Source organism: Lissotriton vulgaris, chromosome 6 (genome assembly GCF_964263255.1).
Source record: "Lissotriton vulgaris chromosome 6, aLisVul1.2, whole genome shotgun sequence".
In the NCBI taxonomy this organism is placed as follows: Eukaryota; Metazoa; Chordata; class Amphibia; order Caudata; family Salamandridae; genus Lissotriton; species Lissotriton vulgaris.
The window spans coordinates 68857549-68878462 of NC_141694.1; the positions used below are offsets into that span (position 1 = coordinate 68857549).

Sequence of the window (20914 nt, forward strand, 5' to 3'; positions counted from 1 at the left end):
TGCCAGGATTGGTATTTTTCATTGATTGACATGTGACCGGTGACCGGTTTTTAAACAATGTCACATTTATTTTGCCATGTCACTAAAGTATTTTGATTTGAGAACTTACTTTGTGCTCTGATAGGCGTGTTCCCCGGTCCACCACTGAGCTTTCAGATTGTGTGGAGGGATTGATCGCCTAACAGGAAGTGTGAAAACTACACTTCCGGTTTGCGCCGAGGTAAGCAGTCTAGCTGCTCACCACCACCGGCATAAAAACCACTGATTCACTCAACTCGTGAATTCTTTTTGGGACACCACAGCGCTGAACGGAGCGTTGCCTACAATGCCCAGCTAATTAGCATTACTTTGAAGTTCTATTCATTGTGTTTATTTGTTTTTGAATTGCCGACGGACTCTTACTTAAAAGCGCCCTAGCGGTTTTTAAACAATGTCACATTTATTTTGCCATGTCACTAAAGTATTTTGATTTGAGAACTTACTTTGTGCTCTAATAGGCGTGTTCCCCGGTCCACCACTGAGCTTTCAGATTGTGTGGAGGGATTGATCGCCTAACAGGAAGTGTGAAAACTACACTTACGGTTTGCACCGAGGTTAGCAGTCTAGCTGCTCACCACCACCGGCATAAAAACCGAATGCCCCCTAGGACGCGCAGCGGACGAGCGCAGCGGGCGCGCCACGGGCGCGCCGAAGGCACGCCTAAGGCAAGCCCGTCTGTGCCCATCAGCGCCTGTACCGGGCCTAGGGCCATACCCCCTGGTCCAGGGACTACCTACACTACTGGCACTCTCCTGCGCTATTCCTCAAAACATTTAAGGGATCTCAACAATGGTAAGAGCTCTCAACGGTGTAAAATAATATCACTCCCCACTCTCTGCACATCAGCCCCCACAATTTGCCCAGGCTGTGGCTTTACAATCCACCCTCCCCTATCCTCTACCAGTCCTCCTTTTATAACCCAGGAGCATAAACCACCTTACCGTATGGCATTGATCAATGCCCGCTCCCTTCCTAAACACCATCTGGAAATCAGGGAGTGCATTACGGACCAGGAACTAGATATTCTTTTCATCACAGAATCATGGGGGGACGCGGCCTCGGGTCCAGATTTTTGTGCGGCCACGCCCGATGGTTTCTGTGTGACAAGACTTGACAGACAGGTAGGCATGGGAGGCGGCCTAGCCATTATCTATAAAGCCACATATTCAGTTACTACAGAACCTATCCAGCATGTTGACTGTGAGGCTCTGGTCTATTCTATATCACTTAACCATAATCAAGCCTTTAAAGGCATTTTGCTATATCGTCCCCCTGGTCCTCGCACACATTTTCTTGCGTCTTTAAACCATTTTATAGAGTTATCTCTAGGACCCAGTGACTTCTCAGTTCTTGGTGATTTTAACTTTCATTTAGAAGCTACATGTGATAAAGACACTACCCACTTAATTGCTGATTTCCAGTCAGCGGGACTCCGACAATTAGTCAGTTGTCCCACCCACCAAGCAGGACACACTCTTGACGGATTATTCACTAATAACCAGGACATCTCTCTGCTCACTGTTCTTCCGCTGGTATGGTCAGACCACTTCGCAGTGGTTTTTACCTTTCCAGTTCATAATCCTAACCCGCCTCAGCCTAAAACACACGCCCCCATAATTACCAGAGTTTGGAAGAATCTTGACATTCCACTTCTCTCTGCCACCCTTAATAACGCCCCATATAAAGCCTCCCCCGACCCATGCTTAGGGTCCACAAGGTATCAAGAATGGATCCTGGAGGCCAATCAGTTAGTCCCGATTAAACGTGTCTCCCCCAATCGCGCAGTGCCTTCTGCACCATGGTTCACCAAGGACCTCAGACTTCATAGACAGCACTGCCGGAACCTCGAGAGACACTGGCGAAAACACTACTGCCCCACTGCGAAGCTTGCCTATAAAAACGCTTTGTCAATATATAAAAAATCTATTGCCTCACAAAAGAGCGCCTATTTTTCATCTCAAATCGAGTCGGCTCAGAACTCAGCCAGGAAGCTGTTCCAAGTTGTTAATTCCCTCTCTAATTCCCCCACAGGCCCCTCCATTGAGGCAACACAAGATCGTTGTAATTCTGTAGCAACCTTCTTTGCATCTAAGGTTACTAATATATACTCCACTTTCTCCCCCCCCCCCCAAATGTCCTGACATTCCCGTTGCCCATTCCTTGCTTTCTTCTTCAAAACACACCTTCTCTGTCTTTCAAGCAGTCTTGGCACAAGAAATTAGCAAACTCACCACCGCCATCAGGTCAGGCTCTCCTCTGGACCCTTGTCCATCTTCAATATCCAACTCTATATCAGAGGTTATTACGCCTCCTCTGACAGATATTTGCAATTCCATTTTTCAGACCGGGATTTACCCAGATACATGGAAAAAAGCAGTTATAAGACCACTGTTAAAACAAACCTCTCTTGACCCGGGAGAATCAGCCAACTATAGACCTATTGCCTGTCTTCCCTTTCCTGCCAAAATCTTTGAATCTTTGATGAATCAGCAGCTCTCAGAGTTCATCGATAGGCATCAACTCTTGGATGACACGCAATTTGGTTTCAGGAAGGGCCATGGCACTGAAACCGCCCTGATAAAGGCCTCTGATTAAATCAGGGCCATTTTAGACCAAGGTGGGGCGGCAGTCCTTATACTTTTAGATCTGTCTGCCGCCTTCGACACGGTCAATCATTCTATATTGATCGACCATGTCGCATCTTTGGGGGTTAACCATCTGGCCAAAAACCTTCTCACATCTTTCCTGGCCAACCGTACGCAGGCGGTCAGATTGGGGGAGTTTTATACTCACCCTTCTTTACCTTACCCTGCGGTGCGCCCCAAGGCTCCTCTCTAAGCCCTACAATATTTAATATATATGTAGCGGATTTGGCAAGGGTCATAAAGGCACACGGGTTGTCTCTAACCACCTATGCAGACGACACGCAGTTGGTGTTGGCTGTACATAAGAATGGCCCAGCAGTTGCCTCGAGATTCCAGGAGGGGATGCTTGCCATCTGCTCCTGGATGTCGGGGAACTGCTTGAAGCTTAATTCGGATAAGACCGAGGTGATGACTTTTGGCAACCTTTCTCCGGACTGGTCTCCCGTTTGATGGCCTAAGCAAATGGGTCCTCCCCCAGTCCCGGTTGCCAAGGTCAGAAACCTGGGACTTATTTTTGACAACAAACTATCTTTTAAACATCATGTCAACTCGGTGGTCTCATCCGCTTTCCTCATGCTGAGGAAAATTAAAAAACTACTCCCATATCTCCCGGCCTCAGCAGGGAAAACATTGGTGACCACCTTGGTCTTCTCCAAAATGGATTATAGCAATGCCCTTTTTCTTAACGCACAAGAATAAATCCTAAATAAACTGCAGTCGGTTCAAAATGCGGCAGCAAGGGTCCTTCTTGGTATCCCTAAACGTCACGCAACCTCCTTGGCCATACGACATCTGCACTGGCTACGAGTCAGGAGCAGAATTAAATTCAAGGCACTCTGTATCGCCTATAAAGCCATACATGAAAATGGGCCTTGTTTTCTCAGAGATGCCTTTAGGATCTATGCCCCCAAAAGATCGCTGCGATCAGCTTCCACCTTCGCACTTCCTGTCCTTCGTACTAGAACCTCTACTTGGGGAGACAGACGCTTCCTGGTGGCAACCACCAGACTCTGGAACTCTCTTTTCATGGCTATTAAAACTTGTCCCACGCTCATGGCTTTCCGCAGATCCTTGAAAACCTGGTTATTTGATAAATGATCCACCAGCTGGCCTTTGTCCCATTAAGTATTAAATGCGCCAAGACACCTCCGGGTATTTGCAGCGCAATACAAATCTCGAATAAATAAATAAATACTCACCCATGAGGGTCTCAAGGCTCTGGGGGGGAGGGGGTTAAGCAGCTCTGGTCAGTCGAAGAGCCAGGTCTTGAGGGTCTTCCTGAAGATGTGCAGAGAGGGGGCGCATCTGATGTCGATCGGGAGCTCGTTCCAGGTCTTGGCCACAATGTAGGTGAAGGCCCTTCCACCTGTTCTGGCTCTGCGGATGCGCGGGAGTCAAGTGTGTGCGAGATCAGCAGATCTGAGGTTTCTCTTGGGTACGTGGAAGGAGATTCTCTTGTTGAGGTATTGGGATCCGGTGTTATGGAGGCATTTCTAGGCGTGGGTGAATGTCTTGAAGGTTACTCTCTTCTCGACGGGGAGCCAGTGGAGGTCTTGCAGGTGTTGGGTATTGTGTTCTAGTCGAGGGATGCTGAGGACGAGTCTGGCTGTGGTGTCTGTATGGTCTGAAGTTTGCGGAGCAGAGAAGTGTTGATTCCGGCATGAAGGGCATTTTGTAGACTAGTCTGCTGCTTATGAGTGTGTGGGGGACAATCTTTCTTGATTCGGGGGGATCCATTTGATGGTCTTGCGAAGGATGCAGGTGGCCGCACCAGCGTTGACCTGTCGGGTCATGGAGAGGGAGAAGTTGAGTACGAATACGATGCTGAGGTTCCATGCATGGTCCGTGGGGGTAGGAGGGCGGCCGAAGGCGGTTCACCACCAGGTGTTGTCCCATGCAATGGGGGAGGGTCCGAGGACAAGTACTTCTGTCTTCTCCAAGTTGAGTTACAGGCAGCTGCTGCTCATCCAGTATATGACGTCCTTCATTCCTTCCTGGAAGCTGAGTCTGGTGGTGACGGGATCCTGGGTGAGGGAGAGGATGAGCTGGGTGTAGGCAGCGTAGGAGACTATGTTGAGTCCGTGCTTTCTGACGATGGCAGCAAGGGAGGCCATGTTGATGTTGAAGAGCTTAGGGCTGGGAGACGATCCTTGAGGTACTCCGCAGTTGATCTGTGTGGGTTCTGAGAGGAAGGGTTGCAGTCTGATTCTTTGGGTTCTGGTATTGAGGAAGGAGCGGAGGAGGTGGCTGCGAGCAGAGCGTTCTCAGTGCTGTAGTTGCTGCGGTATCTGGATTAGGAAGGGTCGAGGATGGAGTTCTCTTCGATGAATTTTGTTAGTTGGACCTTGGCGGTCTATTCTGTGACTTTGTCCTCGAAGGGGAGGAGGGAGATGGGTCAGTAGTTTTTGGTGTCCGAAGGATCTGCCGTGGGCTTCTTGAGCAGGGGCTCGACTTCTGCGTGTTTACAGTCATCAGGAAAAAGGCCGGTTTTGAAGGTGGTGTTGATGGTGCGTCGTAGTTCCAGTGCGATGGCGGCTCTGTGGAAAATGTGCGAAGGGCAGGGGTCAGTGGGTGTTCCTTTCATAGTTGATTCAGTGTCTTCGTGGTGGCTGGGGTCCAGTCGGAGATGATGGGTTAGCTGGCGTTGTCGGAGGAGGAAGTAGTTTCGGAGTCTGGTGTTCATTCGTTGAAGTTGTTGTACTGTGGTACTCCCACTTCTATGACATGGAATGATTCAAACATTTGAATGTATGAAAGGTCCCAATACTAAAGAACTACAGTTACAGGTAAGTAACTAATTTTCATTTGGCCAACCCTGTCACATAATGTGGTTTTCCATTACTACATACTTACATTTGCCCTATCTGTAAATGATCCCTAGTCATCACACTTTGTCAATGCGTAGGAACAGGAGTCTGATAGTTCAGAAGATCCCAAACCATGCCACATGTTCAGGAAATTCTCAAAAGAAATATAGATATAAAGTAAAAATTGAATTGCTGTTCACACACATTTGCTTTTGTGAATATCTGGCAATGATGCAACGCTCTTGGGCAGACTCTGGGCACTCGTGATCTACAGGATCCTATTGCAGTCTTATGATATGCTTAAGCATAACCTTATCCTGTATGATTGCAGACTTCCTCCTCTATGTATATTCTAAGCAGTGCTTATAAAAGGGCTCCTTTTGTAGCCACTTCTACCGTAAACCTGCAGATTCAACTTGTATGTGTATTTTGACTCAATGTATGTCAATTCATGATATATGGATATCCTGAAAATCTGGAATAGTCCTAGTCTTCCTTGGCATACATTGGACATACCTGAACATTTGATAGAAAACAGGTCCACTCAAAGGCACAGTCATGCACAATCCTTTCTTCCTACTATGGTTAGGCACCTAATGCCACTCATCACTGCCTTCATGTGCTCATGTGCTAAGTGGAAATAGAAGTAGGTGCTCCAAGCAGCTCACCTCTGCCAGGCCGATGGCGGATATTTCACTGTCGTCTTTGGCGATGAAATTGAAGAGTACTAAAGCAAACAGGGGAACAATTAGTTTAGTTGTAAGATCAGGTCAAGAGCCTGACACACGTTGTGCTGTGCACAATGACAGAGCAGCCGAGACTTTTGCGAGCCATATCAGCACAGAAGGCCAGAGGGACCTCAAGCATGAAGAATTACGATATAGAAGCAGAGTGTGAGAAGAGGACTCGTCAACAAAGAGGTCAGAAGGGAGTTAGCAGAACAAAGAGTGTCCTTCGATGCCCAAGGTTGAACTTCCTAAAAAAGCACTCACTGAACATGGCCTCCAGCTGAAGCAGGCAGCAGACAAAGTTATCGAAGTCGACCCCCAGTGCGGTGTCGGAGTAACGAGGTACCAGAACCTGCATGATTTTTTTATTCAGCTTGAACCCTGGAAAACAGAGAAGGAAGGTAGGTTAATCTCAGTATCAGCTGAAACCTAAGCACCGTGGGGTTCAATCAACCCCTCCAGCAGGCTTTTGTTCCACAAGCACTGTCATGAGCTCAACAGGAAATTTCACACGGGGTTCATCAAGCACACTTGGGTATCGCCTTGGATCTGCACCTGACAGGCGGCCACCCCAAGTGCCACACACGGCAAGTTAGATTAACCCATTCAAGAAATTGTCCGCCTAACTGTGAGCACTCAGAACGCTGCCGCAAATCAGCTATAGAGCTCACATCGCATTTCTCACCAACAAATACCAATTTCCTACCCTGTACTCCTGTTCTCATCCTGTGCTGTCACACACAGCCAATAGAATACCACACCCAGAGTGTGCCGGATTGGATGTCAGCTAACCTCTTTCTCCTTGCAGGATCAGTGATTGGAGCCGTTCGTGGCAGCCCTTTACGTGCTGTGTATTGCGGAAGGTGCCCATCCCAATCAGTTTCTTTAAACAGCTTAAAGTTTTAGAAGTGAAATATAGAGAAGTGTGGGGTCAAGAGGCAGTCGCGAATGGTCCAGGGCATTCTCCCCTCTCTGTGCTGTGCATAGGGTTGCTACATGGCCAGGTTTTAACCGGCCTGACTTGGATTTTAATGCCCCAGCTGGTAGAATAATTGAAAAAATCAAATAACGCCGGTATTTTTTCCCTTATTAGTTGACCATGTAAACAATAAATATAAAAAGAAACACTTTAAAGGTGTTTGACAGCTGCCTCAATGACCCCCAGTGTTAATTAAAGTAAACAAGGAAAGGCCATGTTAAAAATGAATACAGACGTTTTCTTATAAAGCTGTACTTTAGACTCCTGCCTGGAAATTTACAGGATGTTAAGAGTTGGCAAGAGGGCCAGATTGGTAAGGCGGGCATTTGTACAATGGGCCGGTATCTGAGTTGCAGCTGTGTGTTGATTTTTTGGGGCAACGTGTTAGTCAGTTTGTTCAGATGCCGCCAGCGGCCCAATGCAGGACTGGGAAGCCTATCTAGAGGCCTGTAGCTGGAAGCAGATGGACCTCTGTTACCCCACTTTCACCAAGTGGCAATAGGTTGAATTGCCAGTCCCCCACTGGACCGATCCATTGATGCAAAAAGCTGACTTTGGCTGGTCACTTTAATGTCTGCAGCTTGAGCAAGGGCAGGGGGCCTGAGCAGAAGTGGCTTCAATCATGTTAAGGTGTGGTTCACCGGTGTGAACTATTCATTGCACAAAGAGGCCAGGCAACATTTGCACTTTTTTTATCTCAGTGAAGTTAAGAAACATGCCTTGTTTAGAACCCCCCTTCTTTTTATATTACTTAGAACACTGAAACAACGTTTTGCAAAAGTAACAATGCACAAATGTAGGCCACTTTCTTTGTGGGTGCTCAGACGATTTTTTATCGCAATCCAACCCTTGGTGGCACCCTTAGCTTTTCACGATACAGCTGCACCACCACCCTCTGCTATATCGTTAACAGGGTTGAAAACGGTTTTAAAAACCGATACTTTGCACATTTGCACACTGAAAAATTGCTGCTACCTGCCAAGAGGCTTGAAAATTGTTTCAAACGGATAAATTGCATTTTTGCACACCTGCGCTCACCTAGTGTTGCTCGGTCCGCGCCAACTACGCCTCGGCCCGTCACGGCAAGCGCTGTTGAGCGGAAAGCAATTCTGGGCGGACATATTGGGGGGAGTTAGACACATCAGGGTGAGAGTGGGTAGCGGACTAGTCTTTCCGCTGGCAACACTACTAAACCCGATGCAAAAGCGCACATGCAGCGGACGCGGTAAGACTGCATGTGCTAAGGCGGTGCTGCTAGCTCGGTGGAACTAGATTTTAAGGGTAAAGATTTTATGTGTTGAAATCCAACATTACTGCTATATCTTTAACAGGCTTGAAAACTGTTTTAAAAACCAATACTTTGCATATTTGCACACTGAATAATTGCTGCTACCTACCAAGAGGCTTGAAAATTGTTTAAAAGGGATACATTTCATTTTAGCGCAAGGTGATTCTGTGCGGACATTTTGGGCGGATTTGGACACATCCGGGTGAGAGTGGGTAGCAGACTAGTCTTCTCGCTGGCAACACTACTAAACCCGATGCAAAAGCACGCGCGCAGCGGATGCGCGCGGGCAAAGGCGAGCCCGTCTGCGCCCGTCCGCGCCTGGCCCGCGCCCAGTGCCGGACCCCGTGTGCATTTTCCAACAGCTCGGAAAAATGTTACATACTCAAGAGATGAATTATTGAGGCTGTACGGAAAGAGCACATCATCTTGCGGACTGCAACTCGATCTCCAGAAGGAGCCAAAGAGATGTGAACACTGTAGGTTGCAGCTCAGCTACAGGAAAGTGAAGACCTTGATAACTCAGCAAAAACAAGCACCCATGGCTAACACTAAGGAGTTTAAAGCTGTAATTAATCCACGCTCGCTAGTAAAACACAACACTGAACTCGAAGAAATGATAGAAAGTCACAAGCTCGATCTGGCCTGTATAACCGAGACTTGGGCAGATACAGCGTCAGATCCAGAGCTGATACTAGCTCTTCCCGCAGGCTATTAGCACCAGAAGCAGCTGCAAAAACTGGAGTGTCGGGGGCTTGGTAGAAAAGTCAGGGTAGTGGTCTCGTATGGCCCGTTTTAGGCAGTAACAGGTATACTGAAATAGGGAAGTAGGGTTTTGTATATATTCCAGATCACTGTGTGGAAGATATTGCCCATTAAGATAGAGGTCACCCATCTGAGCAGTGCCAGCTTCTCTGGGAGATTTTAGAGATCCTGCCTCCTGAGTGACCGATAGTGCGGCATGATGGGTCAGGGGGAGCGCGGGTGCGTACAGCGTGCTCGGTTACCTATCGCCTGCCATGCAGCTACGGTCGTGTCTAGCGTGTTATCTGTCTTTGGTGTATGTCTGGTCACATGTATCAGTAGGTTGCCAAGTGGGGTTGGATAGGCATCCCCATCTTTCACCACCACATGTGGTGTAAAGGTGTGTTGTCTGACCCAATAGTCTGCATGTTGCGCCTGGGCACATAGATAATACACATAAAAATCTGGCGCTGTGAAACCGCCTTTATCATATGGTAGCGTCAGCGTTTGCCAACTAATCCTCGGCTGTCCTGTACCCCAGATCAATGTTAGAAGAGTCCTCAGTGTTTTAAAAAACTGTTGCGTTAGTTTAATTGGTATATAGCTAAAGAGATACAGAAAGCGGGGCAGTACAACCATCTTTATCACAGCAATGCGATCTGCCAGAGACAAGGGTAGGTGTACCACCTATTCACTTGTTTCTCCAGTATGTCGTGTGCTCAACCATTGTTCTCCCTGACTACTACTTCGGGGTCGCGGTGTACCCGGACACCTAGGTTTTCAATTTGATCCATTGTACATTCTAGGGGGTAGTCCAGGGAAGGCTGAGGTGTGATTGTGGTTAACGGTATGATGACTGACTTTTCCCAATTGAGCGTGAGACCAGAGAACTGACCACACTTTATGTATTCACGGAGAACAGGAGACAGGTGCTGTTTAGGATCTCTAATAAACAGGACCATGTCATCCGCATACATTGAGATTCCGACCGGTCGGTGCCTAAAATTGAGGGCCGACGGTCTGTGCCTTTGCCGAATCTTACTTGCGAGTGGTTCGAGCACTAGGGCAAATAGGAGAGGGGATAAGGGACTGCCCTGCCTGGTGCCACGCTTTTTCTGGAGTGGTATGGAGGTGTGGCCGCCCACGCACACCCTGGCTGTCGTATTTGTGTATAAGATCTTGATCCACTGTAATATGACACTAGGGAACCCCATCTTGCATAGTATATGAAACATGTACCCCCACTCTATCGAATCAAATGCCTTAGCGGCATCAAGCATGATAGCGGAAACAGGCAAGTTAGGATTAAGGATATGGAACATGAAAAAAATAGTGCGCAAATTGTGGGAAGTGGATCTTTCCGATATAAATCCGGACTGATCCGGAAGTACGAGGAGGGGCATTCAAAGTTGAATTTTTGTTGCTAGTATTTTTCCCAATATCATAGCGTCTAGGTTGGTTAGCGATATGGGGTGGTAAGAGTCAACTGAGGTAGCGAGTTTGTCTTTTTTAAGAAGTGTGATGATCATGGCTTGTTAAAGCGAGGGGGGCTGGCTTCCGGATTCATGTGCTTCTGCATACATTTTCAGAAGATGGAGCACCAGAAGGTCCGCATATGCTTTATAAAATTCTGCTGCCAGACCATCCGGTCCCGGGACCTTACCATTAGGAAGGGAAAGGATAGCATCTTTAACATCTGTTTCATCTATAGGAAGGGATAAGTATTTTCGATGTTCATCTGACAACCACGCACAGGCGATGTCTGATAGGTATTCTGCCATGTCGTCCTCAGCCGCACAACCTTGTGTGGTATATAATGCCTCGTAGTGTTCCCTGAACTATTCTACAATAGCTTGTGGGGTGAAATGCTCTGAGCCACTTCTGTCAACAATCTTGTCGATCTGATTATGATTTTCACTAAACAGTAATTTGGCGGCTAGGACCCTGCCAAGTCTTCCCCCTTCACCATACGCCCTGGCTACGTGTCTCCTCCCTCTATAGCGCGCTTCTGTTACTGCTAACTTGTCGTAGTCTTCCAGCAGTGCTCTGATGCGGGGAGTAACGCATTGGATGGCGCTGCCCAGTACTCTTTTTCCAGCCCCTCCAGTGCTGTCTCTGTTTTGGAGAGTTGCCCTTTTATGTCCTTCAGTATGCCTGATGAAGTGCCTATAAAGACACCTCTTATTGTCACCTTCAATGCTTACCAAAGTGATGCCTGACTTTCCACTGTGCCAGTGTTTTCATCAATATAATGGACTATGGCAGTTCTGATAGCTTTGTTAAAAATGGGATCAAGCAGTGCTTCAGCACGGAAGCGCCATGTGAATGGGCAATGTGGAGTAGTAGGGATACGTAACTGTAGAAGCACAGGATTATGATCCGACAATGTGCAGGGCAGTGTGTATGTGTGTGAGTAACCCAGTTGTTTGCGTTTTCATTAAGCAACCAGTAGTCCAGCCGGGACCAGCTGTTATGAGCGGGTGTAATATGTGTGCCTTCCTGAACTTGCCCATTCTGCAGCCGCCAGACATCTACCAGACCTAGCTCCGACATAGCTTCACGTATACATTGAGCAACTTTAAGTGTACGAGCCCCTGACGGATTAGATTTGTCTACGTGTGGGTCTAGATGTGTGTTTAGGTCCCCACCCCATACTGCTGCTGTGTCAGGCCAGGATCACAGAATAGTGAGCATTTGTATAAAAGGTGCGGGATCATCAACCACTGGTCCGTGCATATTGATGATGGTAAGAGTAGTCATCCCCAGTTTGCCCTGTACCATGGCGCAACGGCCGTCTACATCCGTGTGAGTGTGCGTGGGGCAGAACGGGATACCCTTCTTAATCAGAATCAGCACGCCACATGCATAAGAAGAATAGGACGAGGCCAGTCGGAACCCCGACCATCTATGGGCCACTTTGGAGTCTGTGCATTTGTTCAGGTGGTTCTCCTGTAATAATGCAATCTGTACATTATACCTGTCCAAATATGACGAAAACAATGGTTCCTGCGTTATGATAACTGTACAGTGCATAGTCAGTACATAGAGTAATAGCAATTATAAAGTAGTAGATGGTTTGCAAGGGCTGTCAAAGGGAGACACAAGGCTCAAGATACCAGTTATATGTCATCAAAGTTTTTGTATTTCCAAACAATGGTTTCATCAATAATATACAGTTATACACATAGTATTTCAAAAGAAGTGCAGAGTGTCCCAAGTGCTTTTTGTGAGAACCAAAGAGTAATTAAGTGACAGTGAGTATATATATATATATAGGTTTCTGCTGGAGATATTTACAAGAAACGGAAAATGACCAAGAATCTTCGTATAAACAATGATTGCACGGTGGCTATCTATATTCATAGGCACTGTTTTGCACGGTTCATTTCCTATGGTGTCGACGGCGTTTCGACCCATCAGGATGGGGGTCTCATCAGGACTGGTCGTTGGGAGACATCTAAGGGAATTTAAAAAGGGGGTGGGTTTAAGGGCATGTGCTATGTGTCTCAGTTAGGCCAATGAGCGGACTGTTAATTATAGGGGATTATCTCAGGTTGTGTAGATTTCCATATCGCAACCCATGCGTGATAGAGGAACGTACAACAACTTACAGTGGGCCCAGCCGGGTACTGTTGCATGGAGGAGGGGGAGAAGGAGAAAAAGCGGGGGGGGGGGTGAGTCGGAACAGATTACGCTTAGTAACATACATGTTAGCATCCATGTAGGCAGGCTGTGTCTAGTACTTACCACTGTGGTGGTAACCAGACTGTGATAGCCTGTGATTATCAGCTTCTCTTTGAGTCGAGATTGGTCGGTGGCGGACGGTGCCGTCAATGAAATTTCCTTCAGCCAAGACGATGTCTGGGAGTAGAAGGGGCTAGTTAGTCAGGGATCTAAGAAACATCGACCTGGGGATTGTTGGGAGAACCTGGGAATCAAAGTACCTGTGTGCTGTAACAGGGACGCGCGATCGCTCTGTGTAGTGCAGGGCCAACGTCCTCGCAGTATTTACCGTAGTGCGTCTAGTACGTGAGCAGGCCTGACAAGGAGAGTCGGAGTCTCTATCCTCGTCACGATGCACTGGGTGGAGATGATCTCAGGAAAAATAGAGTAGGCTTAGGGGCTTACAATGAGTAGAGTGTGCGCGTATGTGACAATTAGATTAGTGGCCATCACAATAGTAGAGACATTTACGGGGTAATGTTCACAGAATTCATCTGCACATGTTGCATGAGGTACGGGCATACGGTGATTAACAGTATAAATTGTTCACAATATATATTTACATAGATGACGCTAGGGTTGTAGTAATGAAGGTGCACAGCCTACACAGAGTGCGTATATACATTGATGGATTACAGGGTGTGCCAAGCACTTACATATTGGAATGGACAACACAGATGGTACATTAGCATCGCGTACAGAGTCAGTTAGTAGCAACCACATATTTGTACATAAGTGTGCTTAATAGGAACTATAGGTACTAGACCTACTAATTACTTAGGGTAAACACAGCATGACAGGGTGTATCGGCAAGAGTATGTTGTGTGTACAGGATTAATTGGCAAGATTTGAAACAAACCCTCTTCATTCATCCGCAGAATATTGCCCTTCGCTAATTGAATTGATTCTATCGATCCAGTGACATTCTTGGCGCTGTAGGATTTGGGCAATGTCGCCTCCTCTTTCGGGTATTGTGGCAGTGGAGAAGTGTGGCTCAATGATGCAGAGGTCTAGCCCGGGATCAGGGTTCAATTCCCTGCCTTGGCGGGTCTTGGGCTCAAAATTCGACATGGACCTGATAATTCTTGCCTCGGTGCCTATTCTAATCATGAAGTGCAACTCTGGGCAATAGATTGCTTAATCTCCACAACGGCCCCCACAACACTAAGGATGCCTGGCCCCCACCTTGGGGGTGCCCAGGAGTGGACGCCTCACAGGGAAAGCCAGGATGGGTTCCACAGCGGTATTCATACAAGCGCCTTGAGACCCTATCGGGTGAGTAGTGCGCTATACAAGTATCAATTTACATTTACTTATCAACGACTTGCCATTTGATCTCATGTGCAGTGTGTTTTTTTTCTTTGTAGTGTGCTACCAATGGCACAGTCATGACCAACTTTCTAATGCGGCTGCGATGTTGTCCTATCCTGGCTTTGACAGGCTGTTGCGTTTGTCCAATGTATGGAAAACCACAGGGACACCAAATGCAGTATACCACATTGCGCGTATTGCAATTAGAAAAGGATTCAAATGTGTGTACACAAAATCCATGTTCGAGCGTGGTGTTTTTTTCTGTGAAAGGGCATATCACACAGTTGCCACAAGGGTGGTGGCCCAAGACGGGTGGAAGGCCCCAGGCAGATTCTAGTGTACCACTTCTCTTTTTCGACGTTTCTGTGGATGGGATGTATGATGTTACCACGCGGACTTTTAGCACGCATACCATTACCACGGATTTTTTACAACGCAGGTCATTTTACAACGGATCCCTTTACAACGCAATACACTACAACGCAGATACTATTACAACGCATATCATTACATCGTAAGTATAATTATAGGTAAGTATATAATATTAATATATAATGTAAATAATTATTTAAGAATTATTAAATGTAATTATTTATTATTTAATTAATAAAAAATATATTAATACAATTAATTTTAATTTTTTTATTTGTAAATATATATTAAAAATAACCCTGTACCCCAAAACCCAAACCCAGCCCTAAAACCTAGAAATACCCCTGTTTCCCAAAACCCAACCCTTAAACCTAAAAATACCCCTGTACCTCAAAACCCAAACCCAGCCCTAAAACCTAAAAATACCCCTGTACCCCAAAACCCAAACCCAGCCCTTAAACCTAAAAATACCCCTGTACCTCAAAACCCAAACCCAGCCCTAAAACCTAAAAATACCCCTGTACCCCAAAACCCAAACCCAGCCCTAAAACCTAAAAATACCCCAGTACCTCAAAACCCAAACCCAGCCCTAAAACCTAAAAATACCCCTGTACCCCAAAACCCAAACCCAGCCCTAAAACCTAAAAATAACCCTGTACCCCAAAACCCAAACCCAGCCCTAAAACCTAAAAATACCCCTGTACCCCAAAACCCAAACCCAGCCCTTAAACCTAAAAATACCCCTGTACCTCAAAACCCAAACCCAGCCCTAAAACCTAAAAATACCCCTGTACCCCAAAACCCAAACCCAGCCCTAAAACCTAAAAATACCCCAGTACCTCAAAACCCAAACCCAGCCCTAAAACCTAAAAATACCCCTGTACCCCAAAACCCAAACCCAGTCCTAAAACCTAAAAATAACCCTGTACCCCAAAACCCAAACCCAGCCCTAAAACCTAAAAATACCCCTGTACCCCAAAACCCAAACCCAGCCCTTAAACCTAAAAATACCCCTGTACCTCAAAACCCAAACCCAGCCCTAAAACCTAAAAATACCCCTGTACCCCAAAACCCAAACCCAGCCCTAAAACCTAAAAATACCCCTGTACCCCAAAACCCAAACCCAGCCCTAAAACCTAAAAATACCCCTGTACCCCAAAACCCAAACCCAGCTATAAAACCTAAAAATACCCCTGTACCTCAAAACCCAAACCCAGCCCTAAAACCTAAAAATACCCCTGTACCCCAAAATCCAAACCCAGCCCTAAAACCTAAAAATACCCCTGTACCCCAAAACCCAAACCCAGCCCTAAAAACTAAAAATACCCCTGTACCCCAAAACCCAAACCCAGCCCTAAAACCTAAAAATACCCCTGTACCCCAAAACCCAAACCCAGCCCTAAAACCTAAAAATACCCCTGTACCCCAAAACCCAAACCCAGCCCTAAAACCTAAAAATACCCCTGTACCCCAAAACCCAAACCCAGCCCTAAAACCTAAAAATACCCCTGTACCCCAAAACCCAAACCCAGCCCTAAAAAGATAAACTTACCGATAATTATACTTACGATGTAATGGTATGCGTTGTAATAGTATCTGCGTTGTAGTGTATTGCGTTGTAAAGGGATCCGTTGTAAAATGACCTGCGTTGTAAAAAATCCGTGGTAATGGAATCCGCTGTAAAAAATCTGTGGTAACAGTTACATACCCTGTGGATGACCTCACTAGGTGATCCTTTAGATTCTTTGCCCTCTTATATGCAAAGAGTGGTACTTCCATTAGGTCATCAATGCTTTTAATGATGTGCCAATGTTTGGTTATCATGTTGCGGATCTTGTTGGTATGTGTACCGAACGTGGTGACACAGACAACTTTGTCCATTTCCTTTTTGGGTCTGGTGACAAGAAGCTCCTCTCGTGGGTAGACCGTCTGAAATCCTTTGGCATCACTGGCGTGGCGCTTGAATGGCTCAAGAACTTCCTGAGTGGAAGGAGACAAGTAGTGACGTTAGGAGAATTTCAATCTAGGGAGAGAAGACTCACGACAGGAGTACCTCAGGGCTCTAGTCTTAGCCCGACATTGTTTAATGTCTACACCGCACCCCTAATTAGCCTGATTGCTTCGTTTGGCATAGAAGCCATAGCCTATGCCGACGACACGCAATTGATCCTGACCATGGACAAAGACAACCAAGACTGGGAAGAGAAGCTCAAAGGCTGCCTTACGGCGACCTTTGATTGGATGCGAACTAATCATTTGAAATGTAACACCGGGAAGACGGAGATAATACCGATGGGCTCAAACAACGAATTCATACCCAGACTGTGGTGGCCTGAGAAAGCAGAAATTCCACCTAATACTGCCACCACGGCCCGCAACCTGGGAGTGACTTTTGATAGTAATCTGTCCTTTAAACAGCAAGCATTGAAAGTGGCAGGTACATGCTTTGGTGTTATAAAGAGTCTGAGAAAGTTCTTCGATCTCCTTCCCTTGGAAGCCAGGAAAACAGTGGTGGTCGCACTGGTTACATCTCATCTAGATTACTGTAACGGACTATATGCAGGCACCAACAAGGAGGTCACCCACAGGCTCCAAATGGTCCAGAATTCGGCGGCTAAACTCATATTAAAGTGGCCCAGAAGATCATCAGCGACAGAAGCCCTTAAAACTCTACACTGGCTACCTATCATTAAAAGAATTCTATTCAAAATATTGCTCATCACCTTCAGAGCATTTCATCAACGTGGACCACTGTATCTGCGGAAAAAATTCACCAGATATCACCCAACTCGAATTCTCCGCTCGTCCAATGCCAATCTTCTGGCAGTTCAACCATTCAGGCTTAAGACTCGTGGAGGTAAATCCTTTGCGATATTAGGTGCAAAAGCATGGAACACCCTTCCTCCCCGCATAAGAGCGCTGGACAAAGAAACTGAATTCAGGAAGCAACTAAAAACCTGGATCTTCACTCTTCCAGACACTATTGCCAGATCTCTAGTGTAAGATTCCTATCTTATCAGCTACACAAGTGGGCGCCAAGATGCTCTTTGGAGCGATAGTTGCGCGGTACAAATAAATCTTTACATTACATTACATTACATTACTACGCACGTTTGAGTGATCTTCTCACTATCTTGTTGGGATAACCTCTGCTTAGTAATTTCTTTTTCAATATCTGGGCCTCTCTCGTGTAGTCCTCCTTTCGAGCAAAATTGCAGTGGATGTTCAAAAACTGCCCGAAGGGTAGACCAACCCTAAGGGGTCTGGGATGTTGACTCTTGTATGACAGTAAGGTGTTCCTCTCTGTCGGTTTCCTATGCAGTGAGGTAAACAGTTTGCCTTCTTCGCTTTGGATATTTAAGTCCAAAAAAACAATGGTGGATTTGTGAATTGTAGACGTGAAGGTAAGGTGTGCTTGGATTTGATTCAAATATATAAAAAATCCATTAAAGTCTTCTTCATTGCCACTCCAAATAAGGAAGATGTCATCTATATACCTATACCAGCATTTTATGCTGATTCGGTAAGGATTTTGGTCATTTAACGCGAAGGTCTGTTCAACCTGGTTCATGTAAATATTCGCCAGGTTGGGAGGAAAATTGCTCCCATGCTGGTCCCACATCATTGTTGATAGTATTGACCATTTGATACAAAAAGGTTTCTTTGGAGAGCCACCTGTAGTAGAGAGATTAAGAATGAGGTAGGAACAGTTACTGGTCTGGGTCTGGTGTCTAGAAGGTGTTCTATACTCTGGATGCTTTCAGTTTGTGGGATGTTGGTGTATAATGACGAAATGTCGAGAGTTGATAACCAGTCAGTCTCTCTGTTGTAGGGTAATTCTTCTACCAAGTTGATAATATGCATTGTGTCACGGACGTAGCTCTGTTGTGTGGGAACATATTCTCTAATAAAGAAGTCAACGTATCTTTCAATTGGTTCTAGAATAAGCACTGTACAATTATCATACCGCAGGAACCATTGTTTTCTTGATAAACTAATCACCCTGGTTCCTTTGTGAGTAGGGTTCCCTTGTTCTTCCCTTGTGTCCAAATATGACAGCACCTGATTTGCCTCTTTTGGGGAGTTGAAGCCTCGAATGTTCTATGTCATGCACCGGTATTCTTCACCCATTATCTATTGTGAAAGATCCTGATATGTATCGTGTATATGGCCAACAGCACCCACTGAACGACATCTCCGCAATTATCACTGCATCAAACACTCTGATCTCATTATTGACAGTCTCTGGAACCCATGTCCCGTTTCCTCCCCCTCCCACTTCAGCAATCGAATCTTACCAAAGGCAAATCCCATTGACATAACCAAACTTAAGAACGAAACAGTAATAGTGGGGTATACCCAATAGGGGACATAGGGGACATAGAGGCCACAACTCCTCCCCAAGAAACCGGGGAGGGGTCATCTTAGGAGTTTTAGCGCTCCCGCCCAATAGCCCACTATGCTAACACAAAGGGATAATCCTAGACATTTTCTGCAAACCTCTCGTCTCACGGAGCGATAGAGAAACATATCTAGTTGACTAGATCATCGCAGAGCACCTTCAAGGGAGCCCCCGCAATCTCAGATCCAGGGACCCCTGTGTATATGCATTCAGGCGCTGCCCAGTGCCATTCGCAAGCAACACTACATTGTTATATCTGAATGTTAACAGCAGAAAAATAAATGTTATTCAATAAACGCATCCCATATTTATTCGCGGGTCATAGCCAGGGAAAACATTGACTTTTTTCCAGTTAGGCCACAAACCCTGTGTCATGTATGTAGCAAGCGTAATAAAAGGATATAGAGCTGAAAATAGGGCTTGCATCAGTCAATCATCAATGTCAGATGTCTGCGTGGAGGAACGCTGGTTTCTTTGCAATTGTTTGACATGATCCATGGCAAGCTTCGGGTTTGAGAATATCTTGGCCTCACGATCTGTACCTATGCGAAGCCGAGCCGGGTACAGCATAGCGTATGGGATGTTCTTTCATGAGAAGTTTTTTGATGCCTTGTAATTCTTTACGCGCCGCCTGCACTGTTGCTGTAAAATCCAGTAAAAAGGACAGGACGTTGTCTTGATGATTTATGGTGGGTAATGCGTAGTATAGTATCCCGATCCCTAAAGTTTAGAAGTCTCGCAATAATGGGCTCGAGGTGGAGCCCCAGGCTTCGGACGCGGCGCCAGGGACCTGTGCGCGCGTTCAATGGTGAACATGGCAGAGAGGCTCTCAACTCCGCAGATGTCTCTGATCATCAACTCTACAAAGTCTTCCAGTCGCCCCACATTTGTGGATTCCGGTAATCCCAAAATACGCACATTATTGTGCTGCAAGCGTGCTTCAATGTCATAATTTTTAGCCTGAATCATTACCAGGAGTTGTGTGATGTAGTTGTTATTGGCTGCGGCTTGTCTTCGGTGTCCGAGATACGTTGTTGAGCCTCGCCGATTCGCGTCGCCTGCATGTCCAATTTTGTGAACATTGGTCCATCCGACCGTTGAGAGCTTCTATTTTCCAATCTATCGATTGTAGGCTGGCTTGGATGGCGAAGAGGGTTTTTTCTATGCAGACGGGGCCTGCGCAGCAGAGTCTAACTCAGAGTCTGAGGCTACATTTTGCAATGTTTTGCCCCCTTTGTGCAGTTCAAAGGTTAGCCTCGGTTGATTTTTCTCTGGTTTACCCATGGCTTTTGGTGATGTCCGTGCAGGCTAGTGACCAAGGGTAGTTGTCAGTGGTTCGCAAGGCAGTGGAGTTTTCACCGAGGCACTATTGTTTAGCTAGGGGGTCTCTCTGCGCCAGTCGAGTGTCCCTCCTCCTCGCAGTTGTATAGGAGCAGCTAGAGATGAATGCGCACCCAGACCAACTTGTGGACACCAGCCCAAAGCCAGCGAAGTTAAAAAAAAGTTGCGGTAATGCAGCAGTGTCTCTACAAAATGGCTGCGAGCTTAAAGTGGATCTCCCAGCGAGAAGATGGCTGCCACTCGAGTGGGCTCAGCAAAGAACTAGCTGTGTCTAGGGGTAGGTCAATTGTAAGAGGTATCCAGACTCAGGTGATCGCTGCCTTGCCCCGCCTCCAGCAAGGGTGGTTCGACCTGGTGCGCTGGCGAGCAGGCGTTTTCGTCTCTGTGAGCCCTGAGGCGGAGTACCTTGGCTCGAGTAATATGCTTTTTGTCTGACTTTCCCCCGCTAAACTGAAATTGAGCATTTTTCTGGACAGATGCTTTTCCCGCTGAGCTCGGACGGAAGGTGAAGGAGCAGTTAAGGTTTCTCTGAAGGCAA

At 46.5% G+C, this 20914-nt stretch overlaps 1 protein-coding gene across 1 annotated transcript in view; it reads right to left on the reverse strand.

Annotated features, from left to right (window-relative positions):
* Nucleotides 1-20914, reverse strand: part of LOC147706800 (calpain-1 catalytic subunit-like) — a 668045-nt gene that overhangs the window by 7842 nt on the left and 639289 nt on the right. The window contains exons 18-19 of the mRNA XM_086925931.1: nucleotides 6484-6600; nucleotides 6160-6218 (exon numbers count right to left, since the gene is read on the reverse strand). Coding sequence (XP_086782057.1) covers nucleotides 6160-6218; nucleotides 6484-6600 — 176 coding nt within the window. The remainder of the gene's footprint in view (nucleotides 1-6159; nucleotides 6219-6483; nucleotides 6601-20914) is intronic.